The 20814-nt window shown below is 40.0% G+C and overlaps 1 protein-coding gene across 3 annotated transcripts in view; it reads right to left on the bottom strand.

Annotated features, from left to right (window-relative positions):
- Positions 1–14981, bottom strand: part of SHPRH (SNF2 histone linker PHD RING helicase) — a 57703-nt gene extending 42722 nt beyond the window's left edge. For all 3 annotated transcript variants that reach the window (XM_068938814.1, XM_068938815.1, XM_068938816.1), the window contains exons 1-10: positions 14847–14981; positions 14182–14389; positions 12272–12940; positions 11705–11834; positions 6570–6788; positions 6153–6231; positions 5211–5361; positions 3205–3310; positions 2370–2626; positions 1261–1953 (exon numbers count right to left, since the gene is read on the bottom strand). In XM_068938814.1, the coding sequence (XP_068794915.1) occupies positions 1261–1953; positions 2370–2626; positions 3205–3310; positions 5211–5361; positions 6153–6231; positions 6570–6788; positions 11705–11834; positions 12272–12910 (2274 nt within the window). In that variant the 5' untranslated portion in view covers positions 12911–12940; positions 14182–14389; positions 14847–14981. The remainder of the gene's footprint in view (positions 1–1260; positions 1954–2369; positions 2627–3204; positions 3311–5210; positions 5362–6152; positions 6232–6569; positions 6789–11704; positions 11835–12271; positions 12941–14181; positions 14390–14846) is intronic.
- Positions 14982–20814: the final 5833 nt, after the last annotated feature.

The raw sequence follows: 20814 nt of genomic DNA, 5'->3' as shown, positions 1-20814 counted from the left end.
GTTGGCAGTTAAAAGAAAATGAAAACCGTGTCTTAGACTGGAAAGCGTCACACAACCTAACGTACTGACATCAGTATTTAAGCTATTTTACTGTTATCATGTAAATGTATTTCTGACAATTTTCACCAAAGCTGGTATAAAACTTGAATGAGGTCCTACGAAAACAAGTTTCCGTAGTTTTACGAAAAAGTGCAAGTTTTACTCGTTTCTTAGGTGTTCCACTGAAGCTAGTGAGATTACTAACACAAATGCCTAACTGAGAGCCTGGGATTCATTTACACATTGTACTTCCACGCAAGATAGCAGAAGGTACCAGATATAGCCCTGGATGCAAAGATTCCCCTCTTTGTCCACGTACTACTACTACCCGCTTCTGCTATTTTACTCAAAACATATACAACCTACACTTTAAGAATCTCAGAGCACTTTACTATTACTAAGATTCTTCCTTAACAAAACTAAAAGGGACAAGACTTGAGTACATTATTAATAAAAGACAATGGCTACCCTTGATTACTTTGGGGATATTAGAATTTTGAAGTATTTACTGTATTTATAATTAAGTTTAATTTAGTGACAAAGTGTTCAGAATCAAGGACGAGGACAATACGAGGTCTCCGGATAAGCAACATCCTGTTGCTTATCATACATAAATATGGCTGACGTTACAGAGACAACGTTCAAGTTTTCATGGTGTTATTTTAAGTCAACAGCAAGGCCTAAGACTTCTTTTGTAAAACCTGAGAACAAGAAATTCAGAAGTACATTCTTAATCTACTTAAACATTTATTTTATCTAGAAAGAAATGAAAAGCAATTGTGAGAGAGCTGCACAAACACAAACGAGCAGAGAGACTTGATGCCGCTGAAGTATCTACAGTTAGGCTTTTCTAAGCTTCTCGATAATCTTTTGGAGGAAAGACGCACAGCTTTACCTCTCAGAAATCATGCTTTGCTGCTACTGCTCCAAATATGTTCCCATTTGATAAAGATATCTAGTCCCCTGTATTGTCTCTTGATAAGCCCATAAAAGCCCATAAAACAAAACAAAACCCCCACGAAGAATTAAACCCAGATAGTCTTTCTAGGAAACAAACACACGGCTCCAAAGCATAGGTGCTGGTCTACTAGTCAGAAATGTGGAATTCTGCAACAGTGGACAAAAAAGCCTCAGAACTTTATGTGATACAGAAACAGTCGGATAGGAAGTTCTGAACCTTAACAGAATAATTAAGTAGAATATGAAGCAATATAATCATACCAGAACTCGAAGAGAAGATGATCTCACATGCCTGTTGATCTCATCTACCCACTGATGACAAATAGAACTTGGAGAAATTATCAGAGTTGCTCCTGTAGAAACGGGTTTCATTGCCACAAGGCAATGGGGACAGTAAAATGGCTTGACCTTCAAATTTTCCTCTTTGTAGTTTACACATTCGGCATGCTGCCATAAATAACACTTCAAGCATTGCACACGGGCTTTATAGTCAACCAATCCAAGCTCACCACAGATGCATTCAAAACGATATTCAGAGGTGTTAAATGGAAATACAGAACTGGTATGTTGTACGCTACTGCCAGGATGTTCCTGGGAATTTGAGGACTGGTCCTTTTCGGCGTCCTGTTGGACAGCAGCCGTACTTTTGGAAATATCAAAATCTGGATGACAGCTAGTATCACTGGAAACAAGGAGGCTACCATGCAAATCAGGAGACTTTGTGCCCACAGCTTCTTGCTGAACACTCTTCTCTTTCACAAACTTTTCGTGACCCGCTTCTGATTTCCTGCTACTTTTGCTAGTTGTACAATAATCATGTTCTTCTGTGGTGATATCCACCTGTAAAGGGGTCTTAAGGACATTTTCAGAAGCAGCACCACTCTTTCTTGATTCTTTGGTTTGAGTTTTAGCATCAGTCAAGTACTTCTGAATCCTTCCTGAAGTCTTTGCTACCTACAAAACAAATTTAACCATGATAGTCAGACTTTTCCCCTCATCTTTTTTGGAAAAAAAGTATAAGCACCTCAAGACATAGATATTAACATTTTATACAACTTTTGGTTCAGCAATTTAGTTAATATTTACTAGTGTTTAAAAGATGACTTCACTGTAAGCTCAGAACATCTGCCAGCCCCTGCAGCAGTATTTTAAAAGATTTATGATAGACACAGTTAAAGTTTTAGCCCCATATTTGACCTACTTTAGTCACCTTTTTCTTTGTGAATTTTAAAGTAAACGGTGAAGTTTTGTTTGCTGTAAGCCAGTATCACTAAACCAGCATGCACAGACAACACAGCTGGCAGTAGCAGGCAATTGGCTGCATTGGCTTTTGCGATGTACTTACAATTAGCTATTGAAGCAAATTTTACCTGATCTTTGGCTCTTTCTCGCCTCTTCTGTTCCTTGTAATTCTTCCCCAGCTTGAAAGAGCCAGCCAGACCATGGCCTTTGACTTGTTCTACTACTTGTTCTGCAATTAGTTTTTCCAGAGTTCTTTTGAGAAGCCGTCTATTTCTCTGTACGTCATACCTATATATAGCGCTGATATACTTAAATATCGCAATAATAGACGCTCCTTTCTTCACATTCATTTCCTTCACAGCTGCTAATATCATCACTCGTAAGCCTATACGTAGAACAACATCAACAAGATTCACAGCTCAGATCTAATTAAAGTTACTTCGTAGAAAGCATATTAAAGGATCTCTAAACACAAGAGCTGCCTGTCTTCGTCAAAAAAACTGCAAAAAAATACAGTTAGCAGTTTTGACAATACTTTACTTCAGCTAGTCCTACAAATCACTACAATATGAACTTCATTGAACTATGTTTCGATGAAGAGTAACAACAGAAATAAGTTGCTCTTAATTCTCCTGCTGAACTTTACACAAACACAATATATTTCAGCTTGACAAAATCTCTCTTACGATTACTTTCAATTGCAGAGATCGCTGTAGCGCGAGTACTGGGTTGGTGACTTTACTTTTAAGATTGATCATCTATTCCCAGCATGAGGTCCTACACTCTTGCACTTATCTCTGATGCATGACCATCATGGTGGTCAGCAAAAGAATCACTCCATTCTGTGGAAGTGAGGCACAGCCTCAAACTCAGTCGGTGGTCAATACAAGCCTTAGATAAGTACGGTTTGTTGGATCTCTGCAGAAAGCAAAATATATTTTAAAAGTCTCCAAAAATACTTACTGGGATACTGTATTTTTTCCTTCAATTTAAGCTCCAATTTCTTAGTTTTTTTCTTTTTATTTCCTTCTAAAGGCTGAGGTGGAACAAAGAAGTTCACAAGTTTACCCTAGTGCAGATGACATTAAATAGTGTTAGAAGTTCACATCTCTTCACTGTAATTCTGAAGTTCTTTATTAATCTTTTCACATTTGAAAATAAGCATGAACTGCTACAGAAGCGTGCACTCTTATTAGGCATTGATCTCATTAATTATTTAAAAAAAAAAAAAAAACAGCACTCTACATTCTCTAAAAGCCAGTTACCCATTAACTGACTTAACTGAGCTTTGTAGGATATGTTACCGAGATATCATTCTGTACCCAAAAGAATGAGCTATCTATACAGTTCAGTTTCTTGACCAGCGGTGTTAAGCACGCCATTTTGACAACAGAAAGGGAAGAACAGCCTGACAGCCTGCTTGGGTCTTCCACTACTTCAGAATTCAGCTACAGAAATCCATAGTTTTAAGTGATGAAGGTTACTGTTGGGCGGTGGGGGGCACTAGAAAGACAACAAGAGGTAAACAACATATGTTGAAAAGCTCCAATGAGTTGTATAATAAACAAGTTTTTCTTTTTAAGGGACTTCCCAAAAAACATTTACTCTCTTATTAGTATTTCAGAAGCAGTGACCTAATTTAGAGAGATGTATGCTTAAGACCCTGGATATAAAATTAAAAAATCCAAGAGCTGAAATAAATCACCCAGTGCCAATATTTCTATCATTAACTGCTTTATAGAAGTATTTACTGACACGTCACTCTGCCTTATTCAACTGGTTGACTGGCAAATGTCTTAAATAGTAACCCTGCACTGAAATTACAGACAACGTCTGAACCCTACATGAGTTGAAATACCTGAAGTAACTATGATAACACAGGTCTTACGCAAGTCAAGAGTCACCCAGAAAGTCTGATTTGGAATAAATCACTCTTTTTTCAGCACATAGTACAAATACAAGGTATTTATATTTGAAGATGAAGAACACACATGAAAAGCGGCCTTCTGGATCAGTAGAATGGTGCCCTTCAATCACAAGCAATGTCATATTGTCCTGGTCATAAACATACTAAAATATTAGCTGTCTGTCCCACCTACTCCTGCCATGAAACAGTTTCATAAGTCCAAATGTCCAAAAGATGTGGAACTCTTGGTTCCTAGTTTCTGTTGTCAGTTAACATCCAGATGCTTTAGTGCTAACGCTCCCGTTTTGTTTACATGCTGATCGCACTCCTCAGTGTTGACCCACTGAGGCATTTAAGAATCTTATTCTCTTTGAGAATTGGGTCTTTTTAGCTGATAAAATTATGAGCAAATAGGGTATCGTTATGAACAGATGTACAATTGAACAGACTGCCAAGAATTCAAAAGAGTGGATCCCATAAAAGTTATGAGAATCTAGTTAAAGGTAGAGAGATTCCCTCACTCTAAAGAAATCACAGTATTTTAGTCTTAGCGAAACGTGAATGCGCTGAGTTTTCATAGGATGCGTGAGGAGGAAAGCGAAGAGAGCAGGATGGAAAACTGTTGTTAGATACATGCTAAATGAGCTGATAAACAAACCCATTTATTACATGAAATAAATGGTGAGTAGCCACTCTATTCAGAGTAATCTTTCCTATTTTAGTATAGAAGGTTTTTCTAATGGATGTTGGATACTCCCCAATAACATGAGGTGAAGGGGGAGAACAATTTCCAAGACAATAGACTAAATCATAATTTATACAAACTTGGTGTGTGTAAACTACCAACAGCCCATTGTCCTACTGAGCCTACTGAGTGTAGCTGCCTCCCAGCCCCATACATCAGGGGTAAACAATAGTTGCTACTCATGCATATCATTCCACTATTTATGCAACAAAATATCACATACTGGAAGCCAGGAACTTTCGTTGTAATTTAATCCAGCTTTAATTCTGGACTTCTATAAAAGTTTCTTCATGCTAAATCTTACCCTAATTTTCTCACCTCAGGCCATGTCAGAACATCCTGTTCAATGTCTTGTCGAGTGTGTGTCAGAATAAGAGCCAACACCTCTACTGTTTTCCCAAGACCCATCTCATCTGCCAAAATACCTCCAGGCCACTGCGGTCCAGCAATTGGGTATTCACGCATAATACTAGAATTCAAGTACAATTGCAAACCACAGTCAGTGACTACAGAATGGTGTGACAGAATAGCACGTGTTCAGGTACACATATAGTTTCAGCAAGGCAAAGCTTGTAGGACGATGCAGTGTCTTTGACATCAGCTGAGCCTGACAAAACCTAGCAAGCTTTTTGGGTGTGCAATCCTGATCTGAAGAAGAATGCGTATGCCAGCAAGTTTCTGGGTTTCTTCCCCTTTTAATAAGCCTTTGCTTGCTATCATAGCTACAATATTAGTCTCTGAAAGACAAATATGTATTTATATTCCCATGTTAAAGATTTGAAAACTATATATTTGTTAAAAATAGGGAAAAAATTAAAGAGTCAATCAGCAATCAAAAGATTCTATTCTAACTAAATTCAGGCGATAACTGAAGCAAAAGTTATGCAACTACCCAGTGTTCATAAAAAAAAATGCCTCCTTCCTTTAGCTTTTAAAAACTTTGGAACAAAAGGTTGAAGCTGCCAATGACCCAATTTAAGAATGTTAATCTTAAAAAAAAAAAAATTGCATTGTATTCATAAAAAAGCTTTAAGAATTATACTTATGCCTTTAACTTAAGATTTAAGTATTTACCCCTACATTACATACTCCAGTTTTTCTTTCTGTCAAGTCAATTATATCACTTTTTGAATTCTTTAGTTGCTAACTGAAAAGCTACAACTAGAGATTTTATATTCTCCAGGTGGAAGCTGCTAATAAGGTTTCACAAAGTACAAAACTTTGAGGTGTTCTCAGGAAGAGATAATCACAGAAACATACCAGCCAGTAAACGGATTATAGTAGATTTTTGCTCCATCTGCAGTGATGACCTCCCGCCATAAGAAGTGCAGTGCGTTTTCTATGGAGAAAGAGGTCATATTATTATTATGAGGTCTCTCTATAAACAGCACAATACTTAGAATTGCTCAACCTTACTGTGACATTTAGAGAGGAAAAAAAAATAAAACAACAAACACACAAGAAAACCCAGACTTCTACCTCCGCAGTGCTTCATGACCGCACATTTAATTTATCATTTACTTACTGAACAACAACTTTTACAAAACGAGTAATGAAACGATTAACAAAGCTTCTAAATAAACAGCAAGAAAGAGTTACTGCTGACAATGACATTTTCTTTTCAATTCTGAGTAATATTTTAGTTAGGATGTAAGTTTTCCAGAATCATATACTTGCCACTGCTAGGAGCACTTATGAAGTTCTCCCGGTGAAGCATCCAATTCACAGCCTCACTTTGGTACGGCCTCAAAATAGGAATTAATGCAGGATGCTGCACATCCTCTCTGAGTAAATGGATGTCCTGCTGATGTGTGTGCCTTACAAAGTCATAAAGCTCTTCAATATTTTGTCGCTCTAATTCCATGTCAGCTTCTTCCTCGTCTTCATCCAGCACATCTGCATACACCAAGGTATTCAAGATACGTAATCTTAACCACTGCACCCGACATGGCTAGCAGCAGCAGTAGGCAACGAGTACTATTTTCTTAAATGTTTACATTAACATGATACGGACATCGGAGAGATGCACACAATCACCAAAGCTCTTCCTTTACAATTTAGGGATAGAATGAAAAGATCTTATTTATTCAATAGAGATCTCCTGCTAAACATTTCTAGACAATACAGTATCATAAATAACGTTCATTCTAGATTTAAACGTTAACATGGGTTCATCTTCTTAGAGAAGAGAAAAAGCACAGTGGGTCGTCAAGTACATGTACATTTTTCACATAATAAAGCCTTTTTGGATAAAAGATATGTTAAAAAGGGAGAGATTCTTTTTGGTGAGCTTTCATGCTAGTTTTAAATTACCTATCTGAATGATAAAATTGCAGCAATAAGATAACACTGAATTCTCATCACTTGCATCAAAGCAAAATTGCAGACAAGACATACTATAAATTATAATCCCATCTCAACAGAAGTATGTAAGCTCTTAGAAACTCAGGGCAAAAGGCCTATGTACCTAGGAATAGTTACACAACATTACAGCAGAGACTATTAACCCTAGCTAGTAGTGTAGAAAGAATTACCTTATAGCATTTTGCCCAAAAAAATACAATTTAGAAGCAATTCTAAATTGCTGGCATATTCAGCACACGGCAACTTTGAGGTATACTTAAAAGAAAAAGATCATAGTAAAAGTGTGATGCCTCTCACTAAAAAAGAAATATACCTGGCACAAACACCAGAGAAGTTAATTTTAAATCAAGAATTTTGGACTGCTATTGGGAGTCTTTTACAGAAGAGGCATACTTTTAGTTCAAATGAATGGTAAATAGTTTCCAAAAGAAACAGCAAGATACAATGTGCCTATATGACAGGCATCAAGGTCCTCCCTAATACTTTTAAGTCAATGGACCAATTTTAAAACATTTCACAGGGGGACAAAGAATTCTGAAAGCCATTAAGTTCTTATAAATTTAAGAGAATAGGTAACTAGATATCTAACACCTGTAATGCAAATAAGGTAACCAGAGTGCACATTGTTTTATTTATTCCCAACTAAGGTAAAATGACCAACTAGAGCGTGCAGCTTTAGGTCCCACAGAACCCTTTCAAAGGGATCCACTCACACAGATTCTTCACTTCAGAGAAACTACAGAGAAATTACAGTGTTTGTAGAGTACAAATCCGATCAATTAAGTTGACTAGTAATGACATCTGTGGTTACACTTGGTGAAATAACAGAGCATAATAAATTGACTTTTATATAAATTAAGCCTATTTGGAATATAACGGGGGATCAAAGACAAAAAATATCCTTTAATGTTTTTTTATACAATTGGATACATTTTGTCCACACCTTTCTTGCTTTATTGATACCCTCATTTCAAACATTTGTTTCTGATTAAATAGTTCTATGTACCATAGAGAATTTTAAAGGGATGCTAAGGAGGTTAACCTCTCCCCCATTTGCTTATTAACAGTGAACACTCAATTATGTTTTCAACAATTGCAAAATTCAATTACAAAGCTTTCATCTCTGTATTTTTTACCTTTCAGAAATAGATGGCATTATACCATCTAAAATTCAATTGCTCTCATGTTATGTTTCAGAAGTAAGTATTCTAATTACTTCTTTTAATGACTGAATGAAACCTGCTATTGCATCTGTAGTACGACCTTTCAGTTTCATTTGTAGGGCAGTCTGCAGGTTGTTTTAGCATTGAACATACTTTTAGGTTGCATACAAAAACACTTACATCAATAAAAATTTAATCTTTTGCCCCTTTATTCTAGATTAATGGAAAATCTGTTGGTTTACATTTGAAATTAAAAAATGCAATACAAAGATTAAAAACCTCTTCTTAAGAAGAATTTCTTCTTCTTCTAAAATTTTTCAGATTAAGAAAATGGCTAGCTGGATTTATAGACAATTTAGGCCTGTATGTTCAGTGAAGCAACAAGAAGCAGCATGAAATACCATACAGCAGGTACAGGATACAAGCAATTATAAAAACAGGTACTTGCTGTAACAAAAGAAATGGCTATAACTAGATTTCTCAAAAAAGCGGTTAACTCTACAACTAATGCTCAAAAATACATGAAGATTCTTATATACTGTCTAATTAAATCTTTTACAGATTTTAAGAAGTATTGCTCATTAATGCATCTAGCCTGTGCTTGCTGTAATGCGAGAAAGTATCCCTATGCCAGAGAGACTCAAAAATCAGCAAAGACATCAATGACATGAATACACTGAAGAACACAGATATATATACATACATATACATACATAAATATATATGAAATGTGAGGAGAAAGAGAGTGATCCTCATTTGTGTAATCCTTAAGACTTTGATCATGAATGGGAAGGAGAAACCCTTATTTTTGAAACTTGTGTGTAATACAGAATTCATTTTATATGGCTATCTACAAACCAAAGTTTTACAATAGTATTTACATGCAGTTTTACAAAAAATTTGAATTAATTCTGTTTAAAAATAGATCAAATCTAGACAGGCTGAACTTCTAGAATTAGAAATTATGCTTCTTAAGATGAATGAATTCATTGTTAAAGAAACAAGACTATAGCGATCTTAATCATTTCACCTTACATCAGAACATACATGCTGAAAAACCATTAAAAATTTACCTGGTTTCACAATGTATAAACACCCATCCTTCCCTCCCAAACCTTTGCCATTTCTGTGATATGCTTTATTCCTGAATACGGAGCTTAGATTAACACATACTGTGGATTTATATAGTACCTTAACGTTCCTGTTTTGCTCTATCGCAATTTCCGGATAATTCTTTACCTTTGATTTGGATGAACGACACTAAGCACTAAGCTGACGCTTTTACTGAACTCTAACAACTCTAAATGTAATGGTTAGCAAAGAGCCCATCATTTTTTTCTAACGTGAAATCAGGATTTCTTTCTCTTTCTGCACTTTATTTCTCTGTATTGAATATATACTGAACCTTCATTTTACTGCCTAGTCATTCAGCAAGGTCTGTCTGCAAGCTTTCAGTTGTCCTTCATCTTTATTATGCTGAATAATACAGTGACGTTTGCTGATGATACCACTTCACTATTCACTCTGTTTCCCATGGCATGTGCCTTTGTAGGGCTTCACTGGTGATCTCCATTCACGTGAGCAACTACCTGCTCTCCATACTCTCTATTTTACTTAGCCATTTACCTAGACTAGTACGTTCTCCTGTTTGGCAACAGAGCTGCTTTACGAAGAGGAGCTGATGGACCTTGTTGAATGACTTCTGAAAAGGTGGAGGGGCCTATCAACTCAATGACCCAGGCCCACATTCTTGCTCCAGCAAACCTGTGGGGCACATCTTCCTTTTCAAAAGCTGTGTTGGCTCTTCACCAGTAAGTTAAACTTAACCATGTAGTCCATAAATTCTATTCTTCAGTGCACTCAGGACAGATGCCCTAAGTTCCAGTAAAAAAAAATTTTGTATCTCAAATGTTTACAGACAAAATGAACAGTAATACAATCACTTTCCTAAACTCTTCCACAGTGAAAACAATATGCGAAAAAGAAAATTGTATTTCCTGCTATAATATTTCTCCATTTCAGCACTCTTCTATGTATCTAGTCATCTGTCAAGTCTGTGGATTCTCTGCGAGATATGCTGCTTCTGATGCATTTACGGTAACGTATTTTTTGAAAACTTTATTATTTATTTTTATATCTTAAACTATTTGTTCTTCAGACTTCTTTTGAACTTGCTTTATTGTGCTTTTACACTGCCAAGTTTTATGTTGCTTTCTATTATTTCAGTCAGACTACTCCAGCTTTTTGAAGGATATGTACAATAGGTTCCTTTCCTAGATATTTAATTATACTGGCCTTCCAGCGGTATTTCTCAAGTCTTTTCTGATAGTTGCACATGTTTGCTCTGAACATTTGCAACAGCTTTACTGTTAGCTGCTCCTCTTTGCTTCTTTTTAGCAGGTTTCCTCATTTTTTTACAATTCTGCTTTTTGAAATTAAGTACGATTACAGGGTGTGTACATTGGGGGGCGAGAGGTTAGGCTTCTGTTTCCCCATGCAAAAACGCTGAAACTCAGTATGTTATGGTCATTGCTATTGAGCAATTCTGCAAATAAGATTTCAGATCAATTCTACGCTCCAGACCAAAATCAAGGCTTTTTTTTTGGTGGTGGGGGGGCAAGTTCTCTAACCCTTCACACAGTGAAGTAGACATTGATCATGCCTAAAAATGGAGTTTGCATCACTGCTACATATAATTTGCCAAACATGAACTACAATTCCAAAATGAAGATACGGTACGTATTCGTAAGTGTGCCACGATATAATTTTAGAACTGTTATAAAAGCATTTTTTGTAGTAATTTTCCTTGCAACTTTTTTACAATATATCCTGTACAGAAATTACAGTTGCCACAATTATGTGTAAGGCACCAGACCAGGAAGAAGAGCTTCCCGAGTTTAACTCCTGGTTTGTATAAACAGTTCCCGTGCAACTTGGATAAGTTACTGTTCAAACAATTCATTTAAATTAATGAAAAATTCCATTTGCTCCAAGAAAGACAAGGACTGAGACTTCCATGTGCCTCAACGCCTTACCTGTTGAGAAGGAATACTATCACACTTAATTTGGCCATAACTTAATTAGCATCTAATTAATGCTCAGATATTAATATGGACAGAATTACCTAAAAATATTACTTAAAAATACAGTTCTTCTAAATGGCAGGAACATCTTGCCTTTTTTCCTTATATTTAAAACTACTCGGAGAGAAAATAAAGCAAAACAAAATCAAGAGACAGTCTGATAACAGAAGTTATTCATCAACATTCAACTGAATCCCATTACCTGGAATTATAAAACTATAGAACTTTTCCATGAGTTTTTGAATCAGCTGATTAGCTTTTTTGGGTCTTCCACCTCCATCACTGAGAAACTCTGGCTTGCTTAACCCAGCTTCCAGCAGGTAAATTCCAACCTGTGAAATGTTTGTGGAGTTAATTATTTAATTAATTCAAGTGCTGAGAATACTAAAAACAGAAAAGTATGAAAGCCAATAGTGTTTTTATATCAAAAAACCCCACAATTACCAGGTTTTGAAAATTAGCAGATACAGTTACACCAAATCTACTAAAATCACTGTACAGAACACCCAATACGGTGTAGGTTAAAGCTTCTTTGATTCCTTCTAGTAATGCATCAGCAACAGCACAACAGTAAAAAGTCTTTGTTTAGGAAAAAAATACATACTGAAAGCATTTGCACAGTTATGCAGAAAAATATTTTTCATCACTTCATAAAAATGCATGGCAGCTGCCAGTCTTTTCTGTTCACAGAAGTTATTTTATAATTCATATAAAGAAGGTGAATTTTTTAAATACATAACAATGAAAATTAAAACATACAAGCCAATACCTTTACAGTTTGAGCCTCTCTTTGTCTTTGATAAAGTCCAACTATCTTTTTCTTCTGCAGCCATCTCAAGCCTTCCAATATTTCACCACCTAAAGAGGGTTCCACCAAAATACTTTGTTCATAACCACTCAAGCATTCTTTTGTTTCGTTACTGTTCTCTTCTTCACTTCTTGCATGGACACAGATCTGCAGCTGATCAGAGTCTCCTCTCATCAAAGTAAAAGTCCTTTCATGGAATTCCTCAGTTAGACTTTGCTCAGGAGGAAGATGAAGAGCAAGTTCTCCCAGCAAAACTTTCCAGGAAGCATCCTCACGGTATGGCAAGATCATAATATTTAGCTGTACTGATACAGGAGTCAATACGGAGCACGAGTCTTCCTCGTCATTAGCTGTCAAAAATGTAACGGATTTTGAACTACTGTGCTCTTTTTGAACAAGGTCTTCATCAACACTGTCATCGTTTATAACAATGAAGGACGTGGAGGAAGTGCTTGGACCTGGAAGGTGGTCCTCATCAGTCATATCATCATCTAATGTTATCACCTCATTTCTCCGGTCTTCATGCATATTCCAGCAGAGCTGTTTCTTCTTCTCCTCATCTACTTTTGCCGGGGGTGCGCGTTTCCGACGACTACTCATTTTGTCCTTTCTCAACAGTGTTTCCAATCTCTGAGAGATCAACTCATACTAGTCAATGATAAATATTACAAAAATACCCACATTCAAATTTTACTGTGCAGTCACTGTGAAACTTGTAAAAGTTTTGGACATAGCCATCTATGCTAAAGAAATCTAAATGCTCAGTAGCCACTTAGTTTTACACAGTAATTTATGTGCCAATGCCAAAACATTAAATAAAGCTAGACACGGAGCATTTCTCTCATACTATATCTTACCGTTTTGTCCGATGGCTATAGACTGAGATCAACAAGAATGCTGCATTTCATAGGTGCTACTCAGAACAGATCTCCTGTTTCTGAGCAGTTCACAGGTGAGTGCCTTAAGCATTGGTCTCCAATGCCAGCCTGACCCTACAAACACTTGAGTATTTATACAAGTGAAACAACTCCAGTAGAGAGATTAATAGACAAAATGCACCTGGGTACTAACAGGTACACTCACAAATGAAGTCAGGTCAGGTCCACACTGTGGATGCAGAGTTTTTTTTACCTTATTTGTAGGTTTCTTTTATATTTTTTCTTAAGCTGTATTCATAGATAAACCCAATTATAATTCATCTAATACATTAAAAAAACGCAATTTTGGAAAATTTCACTAGAGCTGTAAAAGAAACTTTTCCAGAAAGAAAAGGAGAATTTTTTTTCCCAAAAATCTTTACTACGTTACATCTATCTAAAGTTAATAAAAACCATGTAACGTATGTTTGGAAGCCAGCATTCTTAGTGACAGCTGACATTTACCAGTCTCATAATTTTTCACCAAAAAAAAAGAGACTTTATAAACTCTATAAAAAGTTAAAAAAAACCATGTAGTTACAGTGGAGGATAACCTTACCAATTACTTCAAGAATTCACAAATCTTGCTATGTTTGAATTTCAAATATAACAGAATTAAGGAAAAGAAAACACCTCTGTTTCTCAAAACACCACTCGTGCATACTTAGCTGTTGCTAGTAAACACAGCAAATCCCAACAGCGAGCATAGATACTGTAAAATTGCACTTAAACCAAATAAAAAAAAATATATTCTTTCTACTAACCAGATCTGCACGTGCAGAGAATATAACTTTAAGGTATAAACTAGACAGACCCACTCTATTCAAGCAGATTCAAAACGCCACGGCCACGATCGTGTCCACCAGGTAAAGCAACAACCCTGCCAGCAGCAGCACGTGACAGCGCCTGTGCCGGCCTGGAGACTAGCACAGCGCACTCGGATGCTATCCTTACCTTCCGGGCCCGCGTAGCGGAGGCTCCTCAGCGGAGGAAAGCCGGCACACAGCGGGCAGGCCGGCGCTCCGCCCGCCGCTGCGCTCCCAGGGCTCGGCCAGGGCGCGCTCTCCCCAAGGCGAAAAGTTACGTGAAACTTGCAAAGGGCACCCGAAGTTTACTTCTCAGGAATCGATATTTTCTCTCCCGAGGTCTCCATCGCACCGAGCTACAAGGGAGATCAGACACACCGCGCTTTGCCCGCCCGCCGCCGCAACCGCTGGCCAGCGCTCACCCCCCCCCCCCACCCAAAGTTACCGCACACCCCGCGAGGCGTGCGGAGAGGCAAGAGATGAGAGCACGCCGGGAGCCAGGCCAAGCCGCCTGCCGCCCGCCCAGGCCGCCCGCTCGGCGGAGCGCGCCCGCCGCCCGAGCCCGGCACGGCCGCAGGACCACCCGCGGCCGGCCGGGGAAGGCCGCCCCGCCGCGCGCTGCAGCCAGCGGGTCAGGGGCCGAGCACTGCGAGGCGGCGCAGGGGCTGGCTGCCCATCGCCCTCCCGAGCTGGCCCGCCCCGCCGCGGCTCCTCCGAGCCCTGGAGGGGCGCAGAGCCGCCGCCGCCGCCGCCGCCAACCCTCGCTGCCAACGGCCGCCGCCGCGGGGTCGCCCCTCCCCTCCCCCAACGTACCTGGGTGACTCGGCGGCGCGCGCCGCCCCCGCCCAGGGCCGGCCGGCCGCCACGCGACGTCGGCGGAGCAGCCCCCCCGCGCAGCGCCCGTGGGGGTGGAGGGGCAGGGGGCGCGCGACCCCGCCGCCCAGAGCAAAGTGGGAAGGGCCCTCGCGCGGGGGGCGGGGGGGGAGGAGGAGGAGGAGGTGGAGGAGGGTGGGCACGCGGCTGCGCGCGCACCCGGCCCGGCCGGCCGGCGCCCAATCGGGTCTGAGGAAGGCGACAGTTCTCCCCGCCCCTACGCCAACGCAAGGAGGAGCGTGAGGGCGTGGCGGGGGGCGCACGCGCAGGCCGGCCCGCGCCGCCGCAGCGGAGCAAAGCGGGCGGGGACAAGCGGCTGTTTGCCCTCACTAGGGCGGGGGCGGGGCTGAAGGAGGAGCGGGAGCGAGGCGGCGGCGTCGGCGGCCTGGGCGGGGTGCGCATGCGCACGGGCACACCGGCCGCTGGGGCGGCCCCCGGCCTGCGGCCCGATGGCGGGAGCGGTGCGAGGCCCCGCGAAGTCCCGCCTTTTAGCCCGGTTTTCTCCAGGAAAACATTTTGACATAAGCCTGCTGTTTCGGGAGAGGGAATGCGCTTGGTTATAGCCATGAAAAATAAGGCTAAAAAATCCTCACGTTTCTTTTCTAATGTTGTTCCTTTATTTTCCACAGATAGTCATAAGAAGAATAGTGGATAAATCCCATTTAGGGGCAAAATAATGACAGGTTTTGTCACGAGCACTCGTGCCAGAAGCATTTGCATCGTTGCTTTAAAAGCTCTTTCATATTTGAAAACCATCAAGAGCAGAGGAGGTACTGTATTATTTCAATAGCCAATCACAGACTGAAAAGAATGAGCTGGAGAAATGATTTCCTCCGAGTAGCAGTGATGATGGAAATTTTGAGCCAATCCTTGAACCGAAATATATTTTCAAATAATAAAAAAAAGGCTATTAAACATGTGATTCATCAGCAATTTGCACTGCAAAAAAAGCAAAAAAAGTCCAATGAATTGTTGACTGCAATTGTCACTTGAATAGAAACTATGAAAACATGTATATTTTCCTGTGAAATAGGCAGATCCATACTTAGGGACTTAGAGAAACAGCCCTAAATGCACAAATCTAAATACACAAAGTATATTTATAATAAGAAGGTGACTTTTCCTTCAAACAATGACTTAGAACATTTATTGGTGTTACGTGGTGGTAGTTTGATCTTTTTAATTTACAATGCTTAGTTTGCTCTGTAACCATTTGGCATTCCTATATTAAAATTCACTTAAAAACTGTCACTCAGTCCTGTTGCAAAACTGTAAATTCCTGCAGAACAAAAAGTAAAAGGAAAGACTTTGATGTACGTTGGTAACTGGAATGACAATAAGAGGGGAGCTGAAGAGTGAACAAGTCCTATGAGGAGCAACAGCTGACCACATGTCTATACTGGGCTGAGATGGGGCCGGGGCTGGTGTTGGGAGGCCCGGGTAGGGGACAGGAGTGGGGAGGGCTGGGGGTCCCTCAGGGCCTGACAGTGTGGTCAGCATTTTCTGGTAGTACATGCACAGCCTGGAGGTAGCAAAGGAGCTAGGGCTGCTCAAACTAGGAAGAAGTCCTAGTACAGAAAGCTTAAGGTCAGGCGAGGATCATCTTGGGGACAGTTCACCACACTTACGTGCTCTATAATCTTGACCCGTTCTGGCAACAGAATGGCGTCCAGCCTCTGGTGATCATTATGTACTGGGTGTACCGAATCCTGTCAGACTGAGTCTGTGCATTACATGTGCTGCCAAGGTGATGGCTTGGAGTTGCCTCGGGAGGCTTTCTGGTTTTGTCCTGAAGAAAAGATCGTGTTAGAAGACCCTGCTCCTTTTGTTTAGGGAGGCTTTTTATTTCTCGATGTGCCTGTTGGGATTTAGCTGTTGACTTAATCAGTAAGATAGTGAGCAGTTCAAGTTACATGCTCTGTAGGAATTTGTGAAGCTACTACATTTCACTCTCGCATCGCAGCATGCAGCCACATGCGTAGGTAGGCAGCTCCCTATAAAGAGATGGCACACAGGTTCACATTGCGTGTTATAAACATCAGATGTTCGCATCCTGAACTGTCGTACTTCACTGTCAGGAGTCAGAGCAACCAGAGGACAAGAACTCCCTTAATGGTTGCTGGGATAAAAGTATGCCATCAGTCTAGGGCAGTGTAGGTTCCCCCATGTGGGACCTCAAACGTGGGGCTCCTCATGCAAGTGCTCTGCACCCACCATTGATCATCTGAAACTCTGAGAAAGAAGGAGTCCCGCCAGCATCTGCTGCTCTGGCTCCTCCACCTGATGAAGTCTGGATATACCAGTAATGGGAAATGGGAAGAAAAAGTGACGCCTGACAGGTGGAACAATCCCTCTTGCCTTCAATCTCTAACCTGAGGTATACAGACCTTACCTAGCCCATTGTGGGTGACTTGTCTTCTTATTTTGAATTTGGATGGCCCTGAAGAGGGGCCCCTGACACTAAGCTTCCACAGGTATACTAGCAACAGTAATAGCACACTGCCTGCCTGTAGCAATAGCCGTGAAGAGAGGCTGAAGAGGTATGTCAGGCCTGTGCCATTGTATAGAGTGTGTGGAGGTCATTATGGAGATGAGTGAAGCAGAGAGAGACATAAAAGGTTGCAGGATACCTCTCATGCTGAAGATCAGTCCTGCTGACGTGCAGAATGGGAATAGCTTCTTCCAAAAGGCCTTGGTTACAAGCTAGACTGTGCCACTTGGCAAGGAACTACCCCATATTCATTAGCACGCCTGATAGAAGCCATACTGATGTAGCCTAAAGGACTACCTCTAAGGATCCATTACTGCCATCAAATGTAATACTGAAGATGGTTATCAGAGAACAGCTTTATTAATGTCCAGAGATCTATGACTTTCAGTAAGAAGTGAGCAATGAGCATTGTGATGTCCGACTTCACTATAAATGTGTAAAGTCTGCTTAAACATGATGGATCTACCCTGACAACAACTAGTATTTTTATTGTTCAGAATTTTAAGTCCCCCAAAAAGCTCTTTGTGAGAGTGAATATTCTGAACTTCTGAAGGAGCACTAAACTTTTGGCGCAGGCTCTACTTCTGTATCCAGTAGCTGATGAATCATTCGGAGAATAAATTTCCCCATTCTCCTTCAAAATAAAAAACCCACTACAGATGTGTCAGCTCTAGCATTAACTACTTTACATCTCAAACCAGTGCAACAGACTTCCGCAGGAACTGAGGACCAACAAAACTTTACCCCCTTCCCTCTAAAAGCACAAGGAATATGTCTTTGACTCTGAGTACTCTGATGCAAATAAATGGCAGCACAAAAACCCAGAGAAACAACTGAAACAAAAATTACACCGCATATTCTCCTATGGGAAAAGAATGACAGAAAAAAACACATGACAGATGGTAGTCAGATCACTCATCCATTATTAGAAACTGCTCAAACAGCATACAGTATGAGAATCCATATTGAAATGGCAGGCTACAGTGCATGCTTCAGCAAGGTTTGTTCACAGGCTAAAGGCTGTGAATCTCTGAGAAGTTTTTGCCTGTTAGTTGTCTTTCGTATTTCTATATAATGCATATCTTCTATTTAATGATTTCCTACAGCTGTTCTCCAGGGTTTGGATTTGTGCTTTCTTTGGTGGCAATGGCATTTTTTTGAGACTTTCAGTACAAAGCACTGGTGAAAGTGAACTTCATTTATCTTCTCATCTGGATATCATCATAAAATGTAGCAAGCAAGAAAGGAACCTTTCTGCTTTCACAAGAAGGGAAAAATACAATGGCACCAAGAGGGTGCCTGCCTGTTCTGCGTCATGCTTTCTGTCTGAGCTTCTTTTTTGTCCCTCTCCCATTCTGTAGCAAATATCTTCCTCAGTTCTCAGGATAAATGAGCTTGATTTTGAAATAGGGGTCAAGAGCAGGTGGAAGAATGCCCATTTCTATTCAGCAGCTCATGAGTAAGAATCCTAGTGATTAATACCTAGTAATTTCCTTCCTGCTCTAAAGAGCTGGAATGCTTGAAAGAAGATAATTGCCATTTAATTTAATGAAATAGGAAGGAAAGGTGTTGTGGGAAGAGAATATAACATAAAATGAGACTGTGTGGGGTTTTTGACCGCACTTGAGGACATAGGCTCTCTTGCTTATGGATGTGGATTCCCCTTTGCTCTCAACGGCAGCTCTTAAATCCCAGGGAGCGTAAGCAAATGAAAGCAGGAGATATGCTGATTGCAAAGGGCTTCTTTTTTTCTTTTTTTAAGGGAGGATGGTGGAGAGAGAATAACGGTCGATATATGATATTTTAAAGCCCTTCTCACCAATATGTTGATTGCAAAGGTGAGTAGAAATTTTCTGAAGAAAGTCAGAACTGTGTCTCATGATCGGTTCTAGTGGCAGGAGGTGTTAGTGGTTGCAACATGAGAATAAAACTGAGGGCAACTGGACTATATTCACTGCTCTACAATGATTGCACGTTACGTTGAACAGCTACCTGAGTACTTATATCCCTCAGCACACGAGGCAGAACACAAGGCAGTATGTAAAAATCTTTGCATTCCATAGGTAAATCTAATGGTAAAACCATTGTCACGAATCTGTGCCTTGGTGGAAAATTATATTGATAGGTTTAACTCTCTCCAAATTCTTTAATGTTGGTGTTGTAAAGTAATTTAGCTATGATAATGGGACTTTCAAAGTGTTCATCATATAATTGCTACCATCCACAGTGCATAATACTGCTTTAGGCGAGAGAGTAGATTTAAATATTTATCAGAGAGCTACGAAGAGCATAATATTTTTTTGTGCCAAAAGCAATCATGTAAATCAGTGGGCTAGCTCCCCAGCACGCACAGAATAATACAATATAGCCACAGGATACTAGGCCTCTTTTCTTCCCACTTTTTCTTCAGGGCTTCAGTTCTGTTTCTTCAAAATAATAAAGTTCAATGTATCACTAATGCGCTTCTACCTCTTACTGCAGCATCTCCTGGAGGATTCTATCTACACCCCACAGAATAACACTCTTCAGGCCATCTGTCTCAAATCACGTGTATACAGAATTCTTATACACCCTTGTCCATCTGCCGCTCAGCTGAGCTACGTGCTGGTTTTGTGAAAACCAGGTGATATACCTGACCTCAAGACTGACGATAGCAGCTGATCTGCCACTGGTGGGAGTTTTTTCTCACCCTCGCCTTTTTTTCCAAGAGAAGAGGACAGTTAAAAAGACATCTAAATATGGAGCAGAAAAACAAACAAAAAACAAAATAAAAAAACATAATCATGTCATTGCATCTAGGAGATCATTTACAGTTACTATCTAGGATTTGGAATCCAGTTCTTGAAGTTATTTAAATATATACCTAAATGAGGCATTTTCATTGCTTTAATATTCTTTTTCTGAACTCTTATTTTTTTACTTTAACAAAAGTTTGTGACGGTAAAGTTTGCAGTTCCTCCGAAAAAGCAACCCCTTCCGCTAGTAAAACTTAAAAAACAAAACCCTAACACTTTATTATAAAATCGTTACAAGTATTAGGAAGCTTAGACTCAAAGTATAGATGTTTATAATGTAATACACGGCACAGTATGATTTAGAGGACAGCTGAAGAAGGATATGCATGACAGAGGGGTATCTCAGACATTATCTGCCTTGTCTTTAGAGATACCCTTTCTTGGCTGTGAAAAATCCTTATTTTCACACTCTGAAAAGAGAAGGTTTAAATTCAGTACTATCCCTCTTATGTAAAGATTAAGCCACTCAGAACTCCCTTGAGCCTTTTCTCTGAGAACTCAGAGATCCCCTTGAGCCTTTTCTTCTGAGCAGTCCCAGCTCTCTCAGCCTCTCGTCATATGAGAAACACTCCAGTCCCTTAATCATCTTAGTAGCCCTTCACTGGACTTATTCTGGTAGCTC

Source organism: Struthio camelus, chromosome 3 (genome assembly GCF_040807025.1).
Source record: "Struthio camelus isolate bStrCam1 chromosome 3, bStrCam1.hap1, whole genome shotgun sequence".
Lineage (NCBI taxonomy): Eukaryota > Metazoa > Chordata > Aves > Struthioniformes > Struthionidae > Struthio > Struthio camelus.
This window is presented reverse-complemented; position numbering and strand designations above follow the sequence as displayed.